Source organism: Metopolophium dirhodum, chromosome 8, assembly GCF_019925205.1.
Source record: "Metopolophium dirhodum isolate CAU chromosome 8, ASM1992520v1, whole genome shotgun sequence".
Lineage (NCBI taxonomy): Eukaryota > Metazoa > Arthropoda > Insecta > Hemiptera > Aphididae > Metopolophium > Metopolophium dirhodum.
Window position 1 is genome coordinate 19,914,242 of NC_083567.1, and position 14,289 is coordinate 19,928,530.

General features: G+C 36.2%; 1 protein-coding gene across 13 annotated transcripts in view; it reads right to left on the bottom strand.

Moving 5' to 3' along the window:
* LOC132951149 (CUGBP Elav-like family member 1) overlaps nucleotides 1-14,289 on the bottom strand; it is a 194,178-nt gene that overhangs the window by 118,402 nt on the left and 61,487 nt on the right. For all 13 annotated transcript variants that reach the window (XM_061022882.1, XM_061022891.1, XM_061022890.1 and 10 more), the window contains one exon: nucleotides 96-304. In XM_061022882.1, coding sequence (XP_060878865.1) covers nucleotides 96-304 — 209 coding nt within the window. The remainder of the gene's footprint in view (nucleotides 1-95; nucleotides 305-14,289) is intronic.

Consider the following 14,289-nt stretch of genomic DNA (forward strand, 5'->3'; position numbering starts at 1 on the left):
AACTCGGTTAAATCGTACCGTCCGCAAAATCCAAGTAAAATATTCAGATCATCTTTCCTTAAAATAATTCGTATATGAAATCCCTAAGATCTTACCTTTGCTGACCCCGGAGAACTTATCCCTGAGCAAGTTCAACTGGTACACTCGGCCAAACTCGCCGAACATGTCCATCAGGTCCTGTTCGTTCATCGCCCTAGGTATCTGGCCCACGAACATTTTTATGTAGTCGGTTTCCGGTTGTTCGCCGTCGTTGCTGCCATCGGCTGTGGACGCACATGGGGTTGGGATAGACATTTCTATATCACTGAAAGTAAAAATAATACACGTCTCAATTACATAACATTGTATAATATAATATCATATTATTATACCTATTCTACGGTCCTCAAAGAATTAATGTAATGTGATATACTTGTGTATATTATGCTCACTATTATTATTATCATTATTATTATTATTTTACAACGGTTACCTACCTACGTACGTACAATACATACGACCTTATATCATATAATAATAATAATACTATGTACCGATATATATTTTGTTTTTAATCAACCGTGTGTCGTTGAAACCCGTCCTGTCGTCATGATTCCTACGACATTTACCTCTTTATAATAATAAATATACGTGCACGGAGTATGTGTGCACGAGGAGATTTACCCCAAATTATATTCCTAGACGACCCCTCAGGGAGATTTGTGGGACCGACTGAGTAGTCACGGGTCGCCTCGACCATTTCACATTTTGCCCTAAAGAGGCTTAAGATCGAATTTCGCCGGCGGCGGCGGTGGCCGTTGCGGTGATTGTTGCGCGGTAGGGTTTATTATTATTGTGGCGCACGTGGCCAATCAATCGGCGAGCATTACGATAGAATGTCACCTGATCCGGCCGAATCCCGTCGTTGACATCGTATTATTATGTTATTTCAATATATTACGATGTAGAAGGACTAGGCAGTTGAATAAAAACAACGAAGTGAAACATTTTTTGTTGTTGAAAAGACGCGTGCGAAAAGAGAGAAAACTGATGAAGGCAATGCGTATTATTGTCGTCGTCATCATCGTCTCGTGACACCATGACTGGTTATTATTTTCGTAGCCTTTCGACGGCAAAATAAAAAACTCCGTCATACTTTTGAGGTTTCCCTTTGTGTTCGGATGCATTTTTTTCTCTACCAGAAAAAAAAAAACAATTGCGATCTCGTGAGCCGCCGAGTGCAAAAGACAGCGTTTGTATTTATTTTATACTCTTTTCTGTTTCGATTAAAATAAAATAAAAGCGTTTCGGGTTGAATAATATACTCATCGTACACTATAACGAGGTCGAGGGTGGTTGTGGTAGAGCGACGCATAAGACGTTTCGCAAACTAGAAAAAAATAAAAATAATAATAAACAAGAAAAGAAGAAAAGCAAACTTTACGACTATGCTAACTTTTTCGTTTCTATAATATGAACGTAATTTTGAGTCTAAAATAAAATATGTATAACCAATAATCAATGTAATACGGACGTCATGAAAATTAACCAGCTATAGTATAATACAAATTTCCATTATCAGAACCAGCATAAATAAAAATATATTCGAGTCTTCACTGTGTATAAACTACAATAATGCGTGTGCATGTGTGGTGAAATAAAAGATTGTAAAATTTACTTAATCTCCATAGTAAAATATAGTTTCATCAACGCATAAGTCATGGCACACCCAATCCTTGTCCCGTATAGTAAATTTTACACGGTAAATTAATTTCATGCCGCTATTTTAAAAAAAAATGTATTTATGTAATAATTATTTTTGATAATATCAATTACCTATAATTGTATACGTTTATTTTACGCAAGTACAAAGCACGACCCATGTCCAGATGAAATCCCAAAAAATGTATTTGTAACGGATAACGGATAACGGATTTGTAACCGTAGTGAAATACGTGTAGTTATCATAGGAGAAACGTAGAGACGTGTAGAGTATAATGATATGACGTATAGTATGTATTACAACTTTGAATGTACTCGAAAAAGAAACGGACAAGTTTAAATAAAAAAGCCGACATAACGGTTATGTATAGGTATTATATTATTATATAATATAGACGCGTAATACAAACTAACCATACACAGAAACCTAAAACCACAATGGGCCGCCGCTGCACATGGTAGCGGAGTGGCAAGGTGGGGGTGGGCAAGACTTATAATAGCAGTTATCTCCACCTCCCCCCACACACTCACTCGCGCCCTGAGTGTATGGGTGCGAGTGTGTGGGTTTTATGCGACGCGCCGCGTCCTTATCTGCTCGTACACACTCGAGTACCGAAATTGCATATGCATGAACGCCTCGTAATGAGCGGACAAATGAAACGAAATATTATACGCGACTACGGCGTATTATACCTGCTACGCCGCCGTCTGTATAATAATAACAACAATATATAATAATATATGCTGTAATAATAATAATAATAATAACAATTTTACGTCTACTACGGAACATAATATATAACGGAGCACGGATGGCTTTTTTTCCCTCGCGAGGGATGATAGATTCACGCCGAGCATAGATGTCTCGGTAAAATGATATTCATTCGGCAGTCGGCACACCCACCACGGCCGTTTTCGTACCGGTATAAAAATTAATTTACTTTTGGAAATATCAAAAACCACTCGACATCGTTCTTTTGCCCGACATTATATATTATATGTGCATAATATATACGAAATACTATCAGCTGCACTTTATACACGCGTAAAACAAATAAATTGTGATTTAACGAGTCGCACGCACCCCGACGCGCCGACGGCGACGACGGTCACGAATTTTGTAGTCGAACTATTTGGTTTTCAACGAGCGCGTATGTTCAAAAAAATATGTTCCTGGCACGGTATAGAATTTACCGCGTATGTCCCGGTGAAAATTGTCAAGGTGATTTGTCTGTATATTTTATACCTAACAAATCGGTAGTTTATATTTTACAATCTTAAGTACGCACGTTGCGATATTTTATTATGTGTATAATATTGTCGCGTCCGATGCGGAGAGATCTCTCGAGTGTTTGATTTGAAATTAACTACCTACCTACGCACGGCGACGGTCTGTTATTAAAATATAAAACATTAAAATATCCACTGGTCGGTCATGCGCATAATAATGATTTTATGGTAATTTTTATCGGATATAATATTATTATAATAATAATACTACGATACAAAATATTCGATCGTGCGCGAAATGGATTGCATTATTGTTTGTGCACCGGCGGCGTTTGTTTGTATGTTAGAAAGCTACTTAGGTATGCCGGCGAACTGATAGCGATAAAATATTTTTTAATGTTCTACTATAACAACGAAATAAATTATCGATTGGATAGAAAGACGCGACGACATACGTTTAACGATTCGTCAACTGTTTTATTATCGTACATTGATATTATGATATTGTCAAAACTGTATTTTCATTAATATTATAATAACTGAGGAATATGACATTTTCTTCGCCGTTATCGGAATTTGGAATTGTGTTTTCTCATTGATCAAAAGTGATGTGGGGCACATCCTTGAATTTCGGCTTTAATTGAAATATAAATAGCATAAACAAAACAATGATGCGTTGTAGGTATATTTTTCAAAATTTACATAATATCACAAATCATTTAGACTGTAAGGGTGCAAATAGCGTGATAATATAATATTTGATAATTTTATGTAAATTATTTTAATACGAATTTGGCGTTTTATGACAATGCTTGCGCGCTACGGTATGCTGATCTACCTGTTCGATGTCCGTCGTTCGGCTGCAGTCCCTATATTTTTAACCATAGTACCCCGAACTCACCCCGGGGTGCGTGTAGCGGAGTTTAACCGTAATAGTCATCGAAGAGGCGTATTAATTAAATGAAATGTCGTACCAAAATTTATATGTAGGAATTGTGAAAATCAGTTATAGAAAAAAAGCGTCATCCCGACAAAAACGATACTGACCGTCAACTGGTAACATGTAATAAATTGCACAAAATCATATAAAAAGGTATCAAAATGTGGACGGTGGCGGAACGACTATGTATCGATTTTGGTGGAAAACGAATATATTATATATATATATATATATATATATATATATACGTATAAGTAATCGGACAGGAGAGGTTTTGCAGGGAAATGGATACGGTCCAAAATTGGTTCGCGCACCGTATAACGTCGATACGAGTTAATCCGACCACGGTGTATATTATACCTACGCATTAGCACAGAAATAGGCGCACGCCCGATGCAGTCTCCCGCACGTCGTCGTAAACGTGGATTTGTTATCGGTTAAAAAAAAAACCCATCTGGTTATGATTTACGAGCGATTTTAATATTATAACGACGAAAAAAAAGAATAAACGTTATTATTATAGGTATTTTTTTTTATCGGGATTAACGTTCGAACACGTAATTGACAAACCCTTTTTTTCGTTTGCAATCTTTTGTCCGTGTAATAATATTATTATATTATTTTATTTTCAGACACAAGGATTACGCGCATTATCATTGTGACGTCGCGGGATTTAGTCCGAACGCATTTTCATAATTGCTCGATTATTAACATACAAATTAAAATGTAATCCGTGCGGATTTAGAATGACGAATAAGTTTTACGACGACATCGTTCTTAATACTCGCTAAAACGAAAATAATTTTTATAAATTGAGGTCGTACACCGACAATTACCGTCGGCGTCGGCGGGTTCGCGGTGCTTTCGCTCGGCCCGGCGCGCTGCAAACTTTTAGATTTATTCAAATTTAAATGATTTACAGCGCATTGTCGGAATTCGAGTTCACGCTAACCGCGTGGGTGTTTCATATTATACGTGGCGGAACGAATAAGTATTTATATTTTTTTGGTCGTTGAAGAAGGTAGAAAAAAAAATACACTTCGAAATTAAAGCAACTAATCAAAAGCGTATTGTTGTCGCGGCAGCGAGAGATCTCGGTCTTCGGCTACTTTATGGTTTCGTGTAGGGATAATGGCAGAGCGCAATCACAATACAGTGCAGGGGGTGAATTGCGAAAGAGTTTTCGGGGTCCACGTCGTGTCTACGTCATCATCGCCGCAACAGAATCATATTTTATAGATAGACTAAAAAAGCGAATAAAATACCGATCGACGGGCAGCGAGACAGTGCCGTGGTCAGTGGACCGAAGGTGAGGCGCTTAAAAAACCTGCTCGGTTCTTTTACTTTTTTCACTTTATTCGAAACACGGGGCGTTAGAAAAACCCGAAGCCACGGACGGCTTGAAAGTTTGAAAGTGGAAAATGTCCACTTTATCCATCCCATCATATGCGTTGTTGTGCCCAACAATCCTTCCGTGTACAAACTACAGTTGTAAGCCTTCGCGTTTGGTTCTAATGTGTCTAAAATATATATCATATTATATACGATTTCAGCGAACCTATCTGCAGTAAACGAAGCTCGCGCGGTTTTCCACCGGTAATTCGAGATTATTTTACTGGTGGCTGCGGCTTCGGTGTAGTGGTTGATTAAAAGCTATTGGGATAGGTCTGGTGTGAGCTAGGTTTAGCTCGTTTTACCAAAGTCTACACGAAACGTCGATGAATATACTATAATATATAATAGCATACTGCGCAGCGTGTGGCACGTGGTAGCAAGCAGACGGGGTAATACGAGTAATTAAACACACACACACAGAAATAGAGAGATAGAGAGAGAGCGATAGAGAGATACACACACACACAGAGGTAGAGGTAGAGTAGACTACAACTTAATAATATATAATATAATATATAGGTATGTCGTTTGTGAGTAACTCATTTACTACACATCACATTATATACGCACGCGATACGAGTGAACTCGACGCATTCTATAATAATATAATCTGTGTTATACCTACATAATAATAATAAAATAATGTATAGAGATCAGAGACCGCGAATTTTGTGTGCGTTTGCCGTATAGTACGAATTAGTTTGGGATTATCATCGTCATTGTTGTACTATACTCGTCCGGGTAACAAAGACGCGCGTACATGTCCTTTTGTTCCTCGCCACCAACGTTTACTCGAGTCGTTTTTTTAAACTCCCTTTTCGTATTATTTTATCCGTTGTAGTATATCGCACAGATGTGTGTTCACCACCATCTACTTACCCCTCTCTCCGTAACCCCTATACGGCACACTGTGCACATATGCGAAACTTACAGCGATCATTCTCATGCAATGCTGCAAAAGTGGGCGAGCGGGGGATTTTTGGTAAAAAAATTTTCCTCCGCGCCGCGCCGTACCGTTAGTATTATTATTTTTTTCATAAAAGACGAGAGTATTATATCATTCCATTATTCGGGTATTTCATGTGTTCAGTGATTGAGTGATAATAATAATATGATTTATCATATTTATACAATATTTACGTATTATTCGACGCATATCTATAACAATTACATATTTAATGATATACCGTGGTCTGCGAATCCAATAAAACGTGTAAATATAATATAATAATTCTGCTACCAATTTTCATTGATCTTACATATTACTCGTTATTTTTCAAAAGTCACAACTCTAACGTTATACGTATATATGTACTACAAGTGATTCTTCGACGTTTAAAATATGATTATTGTGCTGTAGGTACAATATAATATTTGTGTGGGCTTTTATATAATAACTGAGAGGTTTTTTTTTTTTGTTAAACTCCACCGTCTTTCCTACCTTTGTCGTGGAGAGTATCCCCCAGCGTACCCGTGCAGATAATTCTAATAATCTGAACAGTGCACAATCGATATACCACGTTGACCACATCTCACCCTCGTAAATAAATCGATATCGCTACGGGCAATGATGGAGCCTTGTGGGTGTATACATATATAGCACGCTTCCGCGCCGATATGGACACACTGTACTGCCGTTGTTGTTATTATTATTGCTATTACTACTACTACTACTACTACTACTACTACTACTACTACTATTACTATTACTACTTCTAGTATAATAATGCCCGCCAGTGCGGGTTTTCTCGTGACAGAAGTTCGATAAATAAATAATATGGATGAAACACATTTTTCCACTTTACTCCCGTGGAGACTATTAAAAATGCATATACCGTCGCTGGACGGACGTACATTATAGAAATAGACTGAAACAGGGTGAGTGGGTGAGAGAGAGAGAGCGAGCGCTGTCTCTCTATTACTGCCGTTGTCAATATTGAGTCCCTGTACATTTATATCTATTGTTGTGGTGTCGTGTATATATATTTACGATGAATTCGTATACAATTTATTATACTATGTTCGCTGGCGATCGTACAACGGTTACGACTGTGTACTTATTCGGTTCGTTGTTGCTATTATATTATTGTATTATGCGATTATTATATCATTGTTTTATATGTATTGTCGTTTTCCGTCGCCGGACCAGAAGAGCAACAACGATAATATAACCACGGACGGTCGACACGCTGGAACCTGAAGCCTTTGCGTGATATGAAGTCTGCAAGTGCCTTTTCACGCTTAACGCATAATACGGTCAAATCAATACCTGCTGATCGATAGCCTGCAGCACACCGCGTATATTATAATCCGGCGGCGCGAATGTTTAATAATAATAAAATGTACTTCGACGCAATTAATATTCCACCGCATAAAAGGTCTCTCTGCCGTATTATTATATTGCGCTATTATGTATATTATCCGCGATGATGCATCTTCATTGTTCGTTATTCGGTCAAACACACATACACACGTACATTATAATGTAATTAATTACCATGTAATCAACCTGTACAAAATGGGTTTTGGATCCTATATGCATATATTTTTATTTTTATTTTTTTAATTTAATTTTTTTTTTGCAACATTATCCATTATATAATTTTATCCACCATCCGAAAACCACGGACAGAGAACTATACATTGTGAAACAACATTCTATCAATTTTATTTTAACGATACAATAAATAAATACTATTCTGGTTATTGTTATTACGATTCTCGCATCGGACATTTCACTTTATAGGCATTTTCGAAATAAATTCTCGTAAAAACATCCACACATTTCACAAACTTTTTGTTTGAAAAATAAATACAAGTGGAATTGATTTTTAATTTTTTAACATAGTATTATTAGTTTTATTATTATTATGCTGACCATTGTGATCGACGTTTCTGTCTTCTCGTAAGATTGATTGATGGTACGGAGTCAATGAAGCAGAATGGCTAGTAGGTACATTTTATTAATAATATAGTGGTATATTTATTAGTTATTTCCATAATTTAAAAAAATATGGTTTGATTAATAAATTATACAAGGTAAAAATTATTTTTTTCCCTCATAAAAGTTGCTTAATAGAGATATTAGATTATTTAAATGGATATTATTCTTCCCGTAAGACATAGATAAGAGTTTTCGTGACTGTCATAATTAAACCATGATTAAATATTTAACCCGTATATTTAAATGAGGTTAATAAACAATCAATTTCGGAGTCATTGCGTGATACGTCAGCTCTTCTTGTGAAATAAGAATTTTGGACTGAATTTACTATTGTCAAATTGTATTTTATTGTATAGGCTAATCCGTCTAAACAATTATAAACGGGATGGAAAATTAACACTACGAAAAATATTATTTTTGCTGCGATAATGCGGAAAACCCCTAAACAACTTAACGAGACACTGACATTTCTTTTCAACTCTGTTGGACATCAAACATGCTAATGGATCATGTCCATGCTGTTATTAGTTTTTTATTATATTTCATAAAAAAAAATATGAAACGCAATAACGTTCCACTCGAATACGACAGTATGCCGAACGTCGGTACGTATCACGTATATTATATTATACATACATCACTGACGAATAAATGTCTCAAAATTCAAATTAATCTGTCATTGTATACACGAGCATGATGTATAAATAACAGTAATTATAAAATAACAATAATTACATTCTAGTGGTTATAACGTAGTGACAATTCGCAATCGTTTGAACAACAGAAATCGTATCGTATAATATAATGAAAACTAATAAAAACAAACTGATTTTTGTCCGTTAAAAACAAAACGAAAAAAAAATTTCAGTATCTAAATTAATTGGGAAATCAGTGGCTATAAAAATAATATAGATGCTACTGACTCTCCTATTAATTTACAAACTGTATAATATTTATGTGCGGTCTTATAAATCGTTACACGCGTATGCCTGTAACTATATCTCATAATAATATAAATTATATAAAGCGACTCACGGCACTGATACCCTGCGTAGTAATAATACTATTACCTAATAATAATAACAATACAATAAACCGGAAAATATAATATTATTATAGGTGCGTAGCATATTATGTCGTTGAAATATAACCCATATAGAACGGACAATAATATGCGTCGTCAATTTCTCAATAATAATCTTAATACGAAATTTGGTCACGTGCTGTCTGGTGCAAATGCGGTTTTCATGTACCATTAACACAAAAGCTCACGTTCGTTGATTTTTGCCCATTAAATGTATGCCTGACGGGCTCATATACCCATCACCACCACCGCGCCACCGCAGCCTTCGTCGTTACCACTACCGCCGTAGTGGTCGTCACCTCACTCTCTTTATATATACGTATATATATGCGCACACCAAATGCACATGCATTATTCCTGTCAATTGTCCGGCATTCCCGGAAGTTGTTGGTCGTCCGACCCGTGTCCACCCACCTAAATTCATTGTGACCCACCACCCGCCACTACCATCACGCAAGCCACACGAATCCCGTACGGCCATCATCGTCACGTCACCCTCCCTCCCGCCCGACCGATCACTAGACACCTCTCGCCATACTCTAACCGTCGTTTCCGAATTTAGTATAATGACATAGTGCCGTCGGCGGGGCTTATGTAGTATAATAATATTATAATGTGTACACTGCGCCATCATACTTGGAAAAGGTGACGGGTACGTTTATACGTCATATATTTGCGTAAACGCGTAGGCATTATAATATATATTATGTGTAGTGTGTTTAATATAATATAGTCGTTAAACACGCCGGCGCTTATCGTCAAGATGAACCAGTCCTTCATTTTAATCCGGACGTGACGTGTGGGGGGGGGGGGGGGGTCAGGTATGTTTTGGGACGGTGGAAGGGGGTGACACAGGGGCGTCCGGAATCGGAAAACGGAAAGTGGGAGACGTGTAGGTACGCGAGGAGGATTGCGGCGCATATACGCGTCCGTCCGTCCGTCCGTCCGTCCATCCATCTGTCCGTCGCACCCTCTCCTGCAGCTGCTCTTCGACCACCCACCCCAGCGGCAGAGAACTGACAGCGCCACTGCCGGTTAATTTATGCGGATTATATTATATATTATTATACGCGTTGCTATGTCAATTTGCACACTCTGCGCGATTTGACACCCCCGTCTCACGCCGATTGATTTGTGACACTGTGATGTATATCGTATATATAATATATAATATACTCGCCGAACCCGTACACCCACACATTATACAGTAGGTATATAATATATATATATATATATATATTATATATACCCACACGGTATATGTTATATTATATTATTATATATGAATGCTGCGGTATACGCGTGAACGGCGGCGCGACGTCTAAAACGCATTTACCCGTAAGTGTATAGTGTTCGCCTCGAGTGTGCGAGTGTACGTGCACAACGGGAAATCGGGATTTATGTGGCGGCCATAACTACAAGAGTATAATATAATATTGTTATATGTATGGCGTTCGGTTATATAATATATATATACTATATTCGCGAGCGGTTATGGTCGGAATGTATAAGTTTTTAAATAAACGACACATAATATAAATTATTATTTTGCCGCTGCAGGGAGATTCGTCATTTCGCACCCGTTTTCGTTAACCAGCACCACGCGATATTGGAGACTGGAATATACCTCTAGACCGGCGCCAAGTGTAACAATAGGTATGTATATATGTAGTGTATACAGTACCTATAAGTATAACTATACTAACTATTATATTTAGGACTATATACTGTAGTCGCAGCATACACCAGTAATAGTATTGGCCGTGTGTAGTGGCACATGTAATAGTAGTATACCATCGTTTGAAAGTTTTAAGTTCGTTTTCGTACGTCACCGACACCTGCGACTTGCGACATTTTCCTTTGTATACATTTTTTATACAATACCTATACATTGAACACAATTTTTTTTTACGTTAACAATACTATACCGGCGGCTGAGTAGTACCAACGATACGATATTTGTCGAGAAAAATTAACAAGGCAGATGTTTTTCTTAAAAACTCTTTTGTACCCACACTTTAAATTCTAGTTGGTAGGTACTAATGTATTGAATAAGCTTCGAAAAAATCACACACGGAAAATTAAGTAAGTCGTATACATATATGTTCTTAATGGTCAAATTTGTTGGTTGGTAGGGACTGAGATACGATTCCAAAAAAGGCGACAGTATCGATAAGGGGCGACTCGTGGTAGCGGCTGGCGATTTAATTTTTCCCCATTTTCATTATTTTTAAATTACGGAAAAGCAATATAAAATAATAACATGAAATAGTACTCATGTATTTTATTTCCTATCTCTTTTCCTCGGATACGTCGTTCTGCGTAATCAAATAAAACTTATATTAAAACAGTGAAGGGGAGAGCAAAAATATCAAATTGTTACTGGCGTATTATTATTATTTTTTTACTCCATAACAACATCCAAAAAAAATAATTGAAGTGTCTCATTATTGTGAAGTAACATTCAAACAGACGGAGGGTAAAGTCAACGATTATTGATTTTAGATAGCACTGCGGATATGAAAGCCAATTCTCTCTCACAATACCTATAATATTCGTACCTATATAATATAATATTATACTGTATATAGTTATAGAAATATGATTGTTTACTTGCAAGACTTCAAATTCAAAGTATTTCTTATTGAAATTCCTTAAGCCTTTAAACCCGTAAGCGAAAAAATGAAATCACTGTACTTCGTATACTTTTAAGACGAAAATAACTCAACGCGTATAAAATTAAAGTCCAAAAGTTCCCAATAATCAGTTGATTTAATTTAATTTGAAAAATATGGGACTGACATCGATTTAATTTCAATGTTGATAATTATAGTAATAGCGAAGCGCTTTAACTATTGACATTTTTTTTTTTAAACAACACTTATATTTCATCGAGTAAATAATTTTTACTTTGATTTGTTTTCTTATTATATTTTTTTACACAACCTATTTAAACATTCTTAATTTGACTGTAGAGATATTAAGACGTTTGGGCGGGTGAATATCTAAAAGAAAATAATATTTCTCGGAGAGTTTTAATTATTTAAGAAATTTTTTAGCTTTGGCAGCACAATGATAATTAAGGTAAAAATTTAATGGCAAGGGAAATTCTCGGACGTTAATTAGCGCGAGCCCTGAAAAACAAGTAATGCGAAGCTCCAGTAGAAGTTTGTCTGAAATTATAATAATGATTATTATTATATTGTAGTTGTTGGAAAATATTATTCTGGGTCGCCTGATTGCCTCTCGTTTGCCTAACGAACGTTATTAACTATAATGTCGTGCGCCAAATGTATGCCCTAGAAGGCAAAGTTTAAAAACCCTGTCGTTTTGTGATAATTCTAAGAACAATCGTCAAGTAGGTGAATTGAAAAGATGATTGTAATTTGTATGTGTGTAAGAGAGAGAGTGATAGAGAAATCATAACTCATTCGAATGAATATTTTAATAAATTGAACGCATTTAAGTATTTCAAAAAACGTACCTATAAAAATAAAAATTATAAAAACGTTATGAGTTATATTTTTTTTTAACGATAATATTGTAGGTTAGAAGAACGTTAACCAAAACAAGGACTTACTATATACATAATGCAAGGGAATTTCACAATAATAAATGCAAAATATCTGTGGAGTTATATCAATAGGAAATAATGAAAATAATAGGATAATTAAATGGGGTATTTTTGAAAATAGTCGTTATATAAGCATGGACAAATAGCTAGGGTTGAATAAAATATTGTACGACTATAGTTGTCACTATATTATGCAAACTGTAAATGAAATTTACTGCCGATAATAAAATACAATTAATAGCATTTAAATTAGTTAAGCAATTAACAAGTCTTTGTTTGAATCCATCCCGGTTACCACGCAGTGTTCTCCGGACCTCTGACTTCTGAGTGTTGATAGCAGTTATAGCATTTCGCAAACCATATTTACATAATTTGTCAATTCAACATCGCTTCACGCGGTACACCTTAATCGTATTGATATTTATAATAATATTTGAAGCGTTTGAAGCTCTTGGCTGTTTATGGATATAATCTCAAGTTTCCATTTGATACCGATTTAAATATTTAATCTCCACCACACCCTCTGTGCCACTGTTCGTTATTGCGGCATCCCTTCGTTATTTTTTACTCGGAGTCTATAGTAATAATATCTCTTTTTCTTTCTTCCGGCCTGTTTCCGAGCTACGGCTTTTCTCTTAAATTCCAACTGAGTGCCAGAACGAATAAATACGTCATGTATTTGCCGTCCAATTATTAATAATCCGATCTCGTTTTCGGTCACCGAAGATGAGCGGCTGTTGTGACTTGTGAATGACGGTTCGAGATCGACACCCGTATTGGATAAATGCTACGAGTTGGCGGCAACGGACATCGTTTTGAAACAATTAAATCCATCGGATTCAAGGGATCAATATAAAGTTACGACTTGGCTATTCGACTAAACTCTGATGTTATCAATAATAATCGGTGGTCCCTTTCACAGATGGGGTGGTTCCGCTAGCCGCAATACCACCGTCACGTCATATTGTAATTATTATTGTTAACACGACAAAAAGGCAAAAGCAAATGTCGAAAACTTAGTGAGCGCGACCGATAACCACTATAAAGTTAACAATGTTCGAGCGCACTCGTCGGGTGAAGGCGGAATCGTCAATGCGAGCAGCTTACGAGTACTTAGCATAATGTGTAAAAGTAATACGATCTCGTAACATTATATATATATCGCTATTGCCGCAGGCGGAACACTCGGTAAAAAAGAAACTAATAAGATTCGAATTTATTTTGATTTTACAAATATGCTTTTACACATAATAATAATAATATCATATATAGAGGCATACGTTTGTACTCCAAGCACACAGCCCGAAGCCGTTGATATTATTTTTAAACATCGTATTTGAAATTCGTTTTGCATGCGTATATATACGTGTATGCGTTGTAGGTTTATATTATATATGTATATTAATATAATATTATAGTAA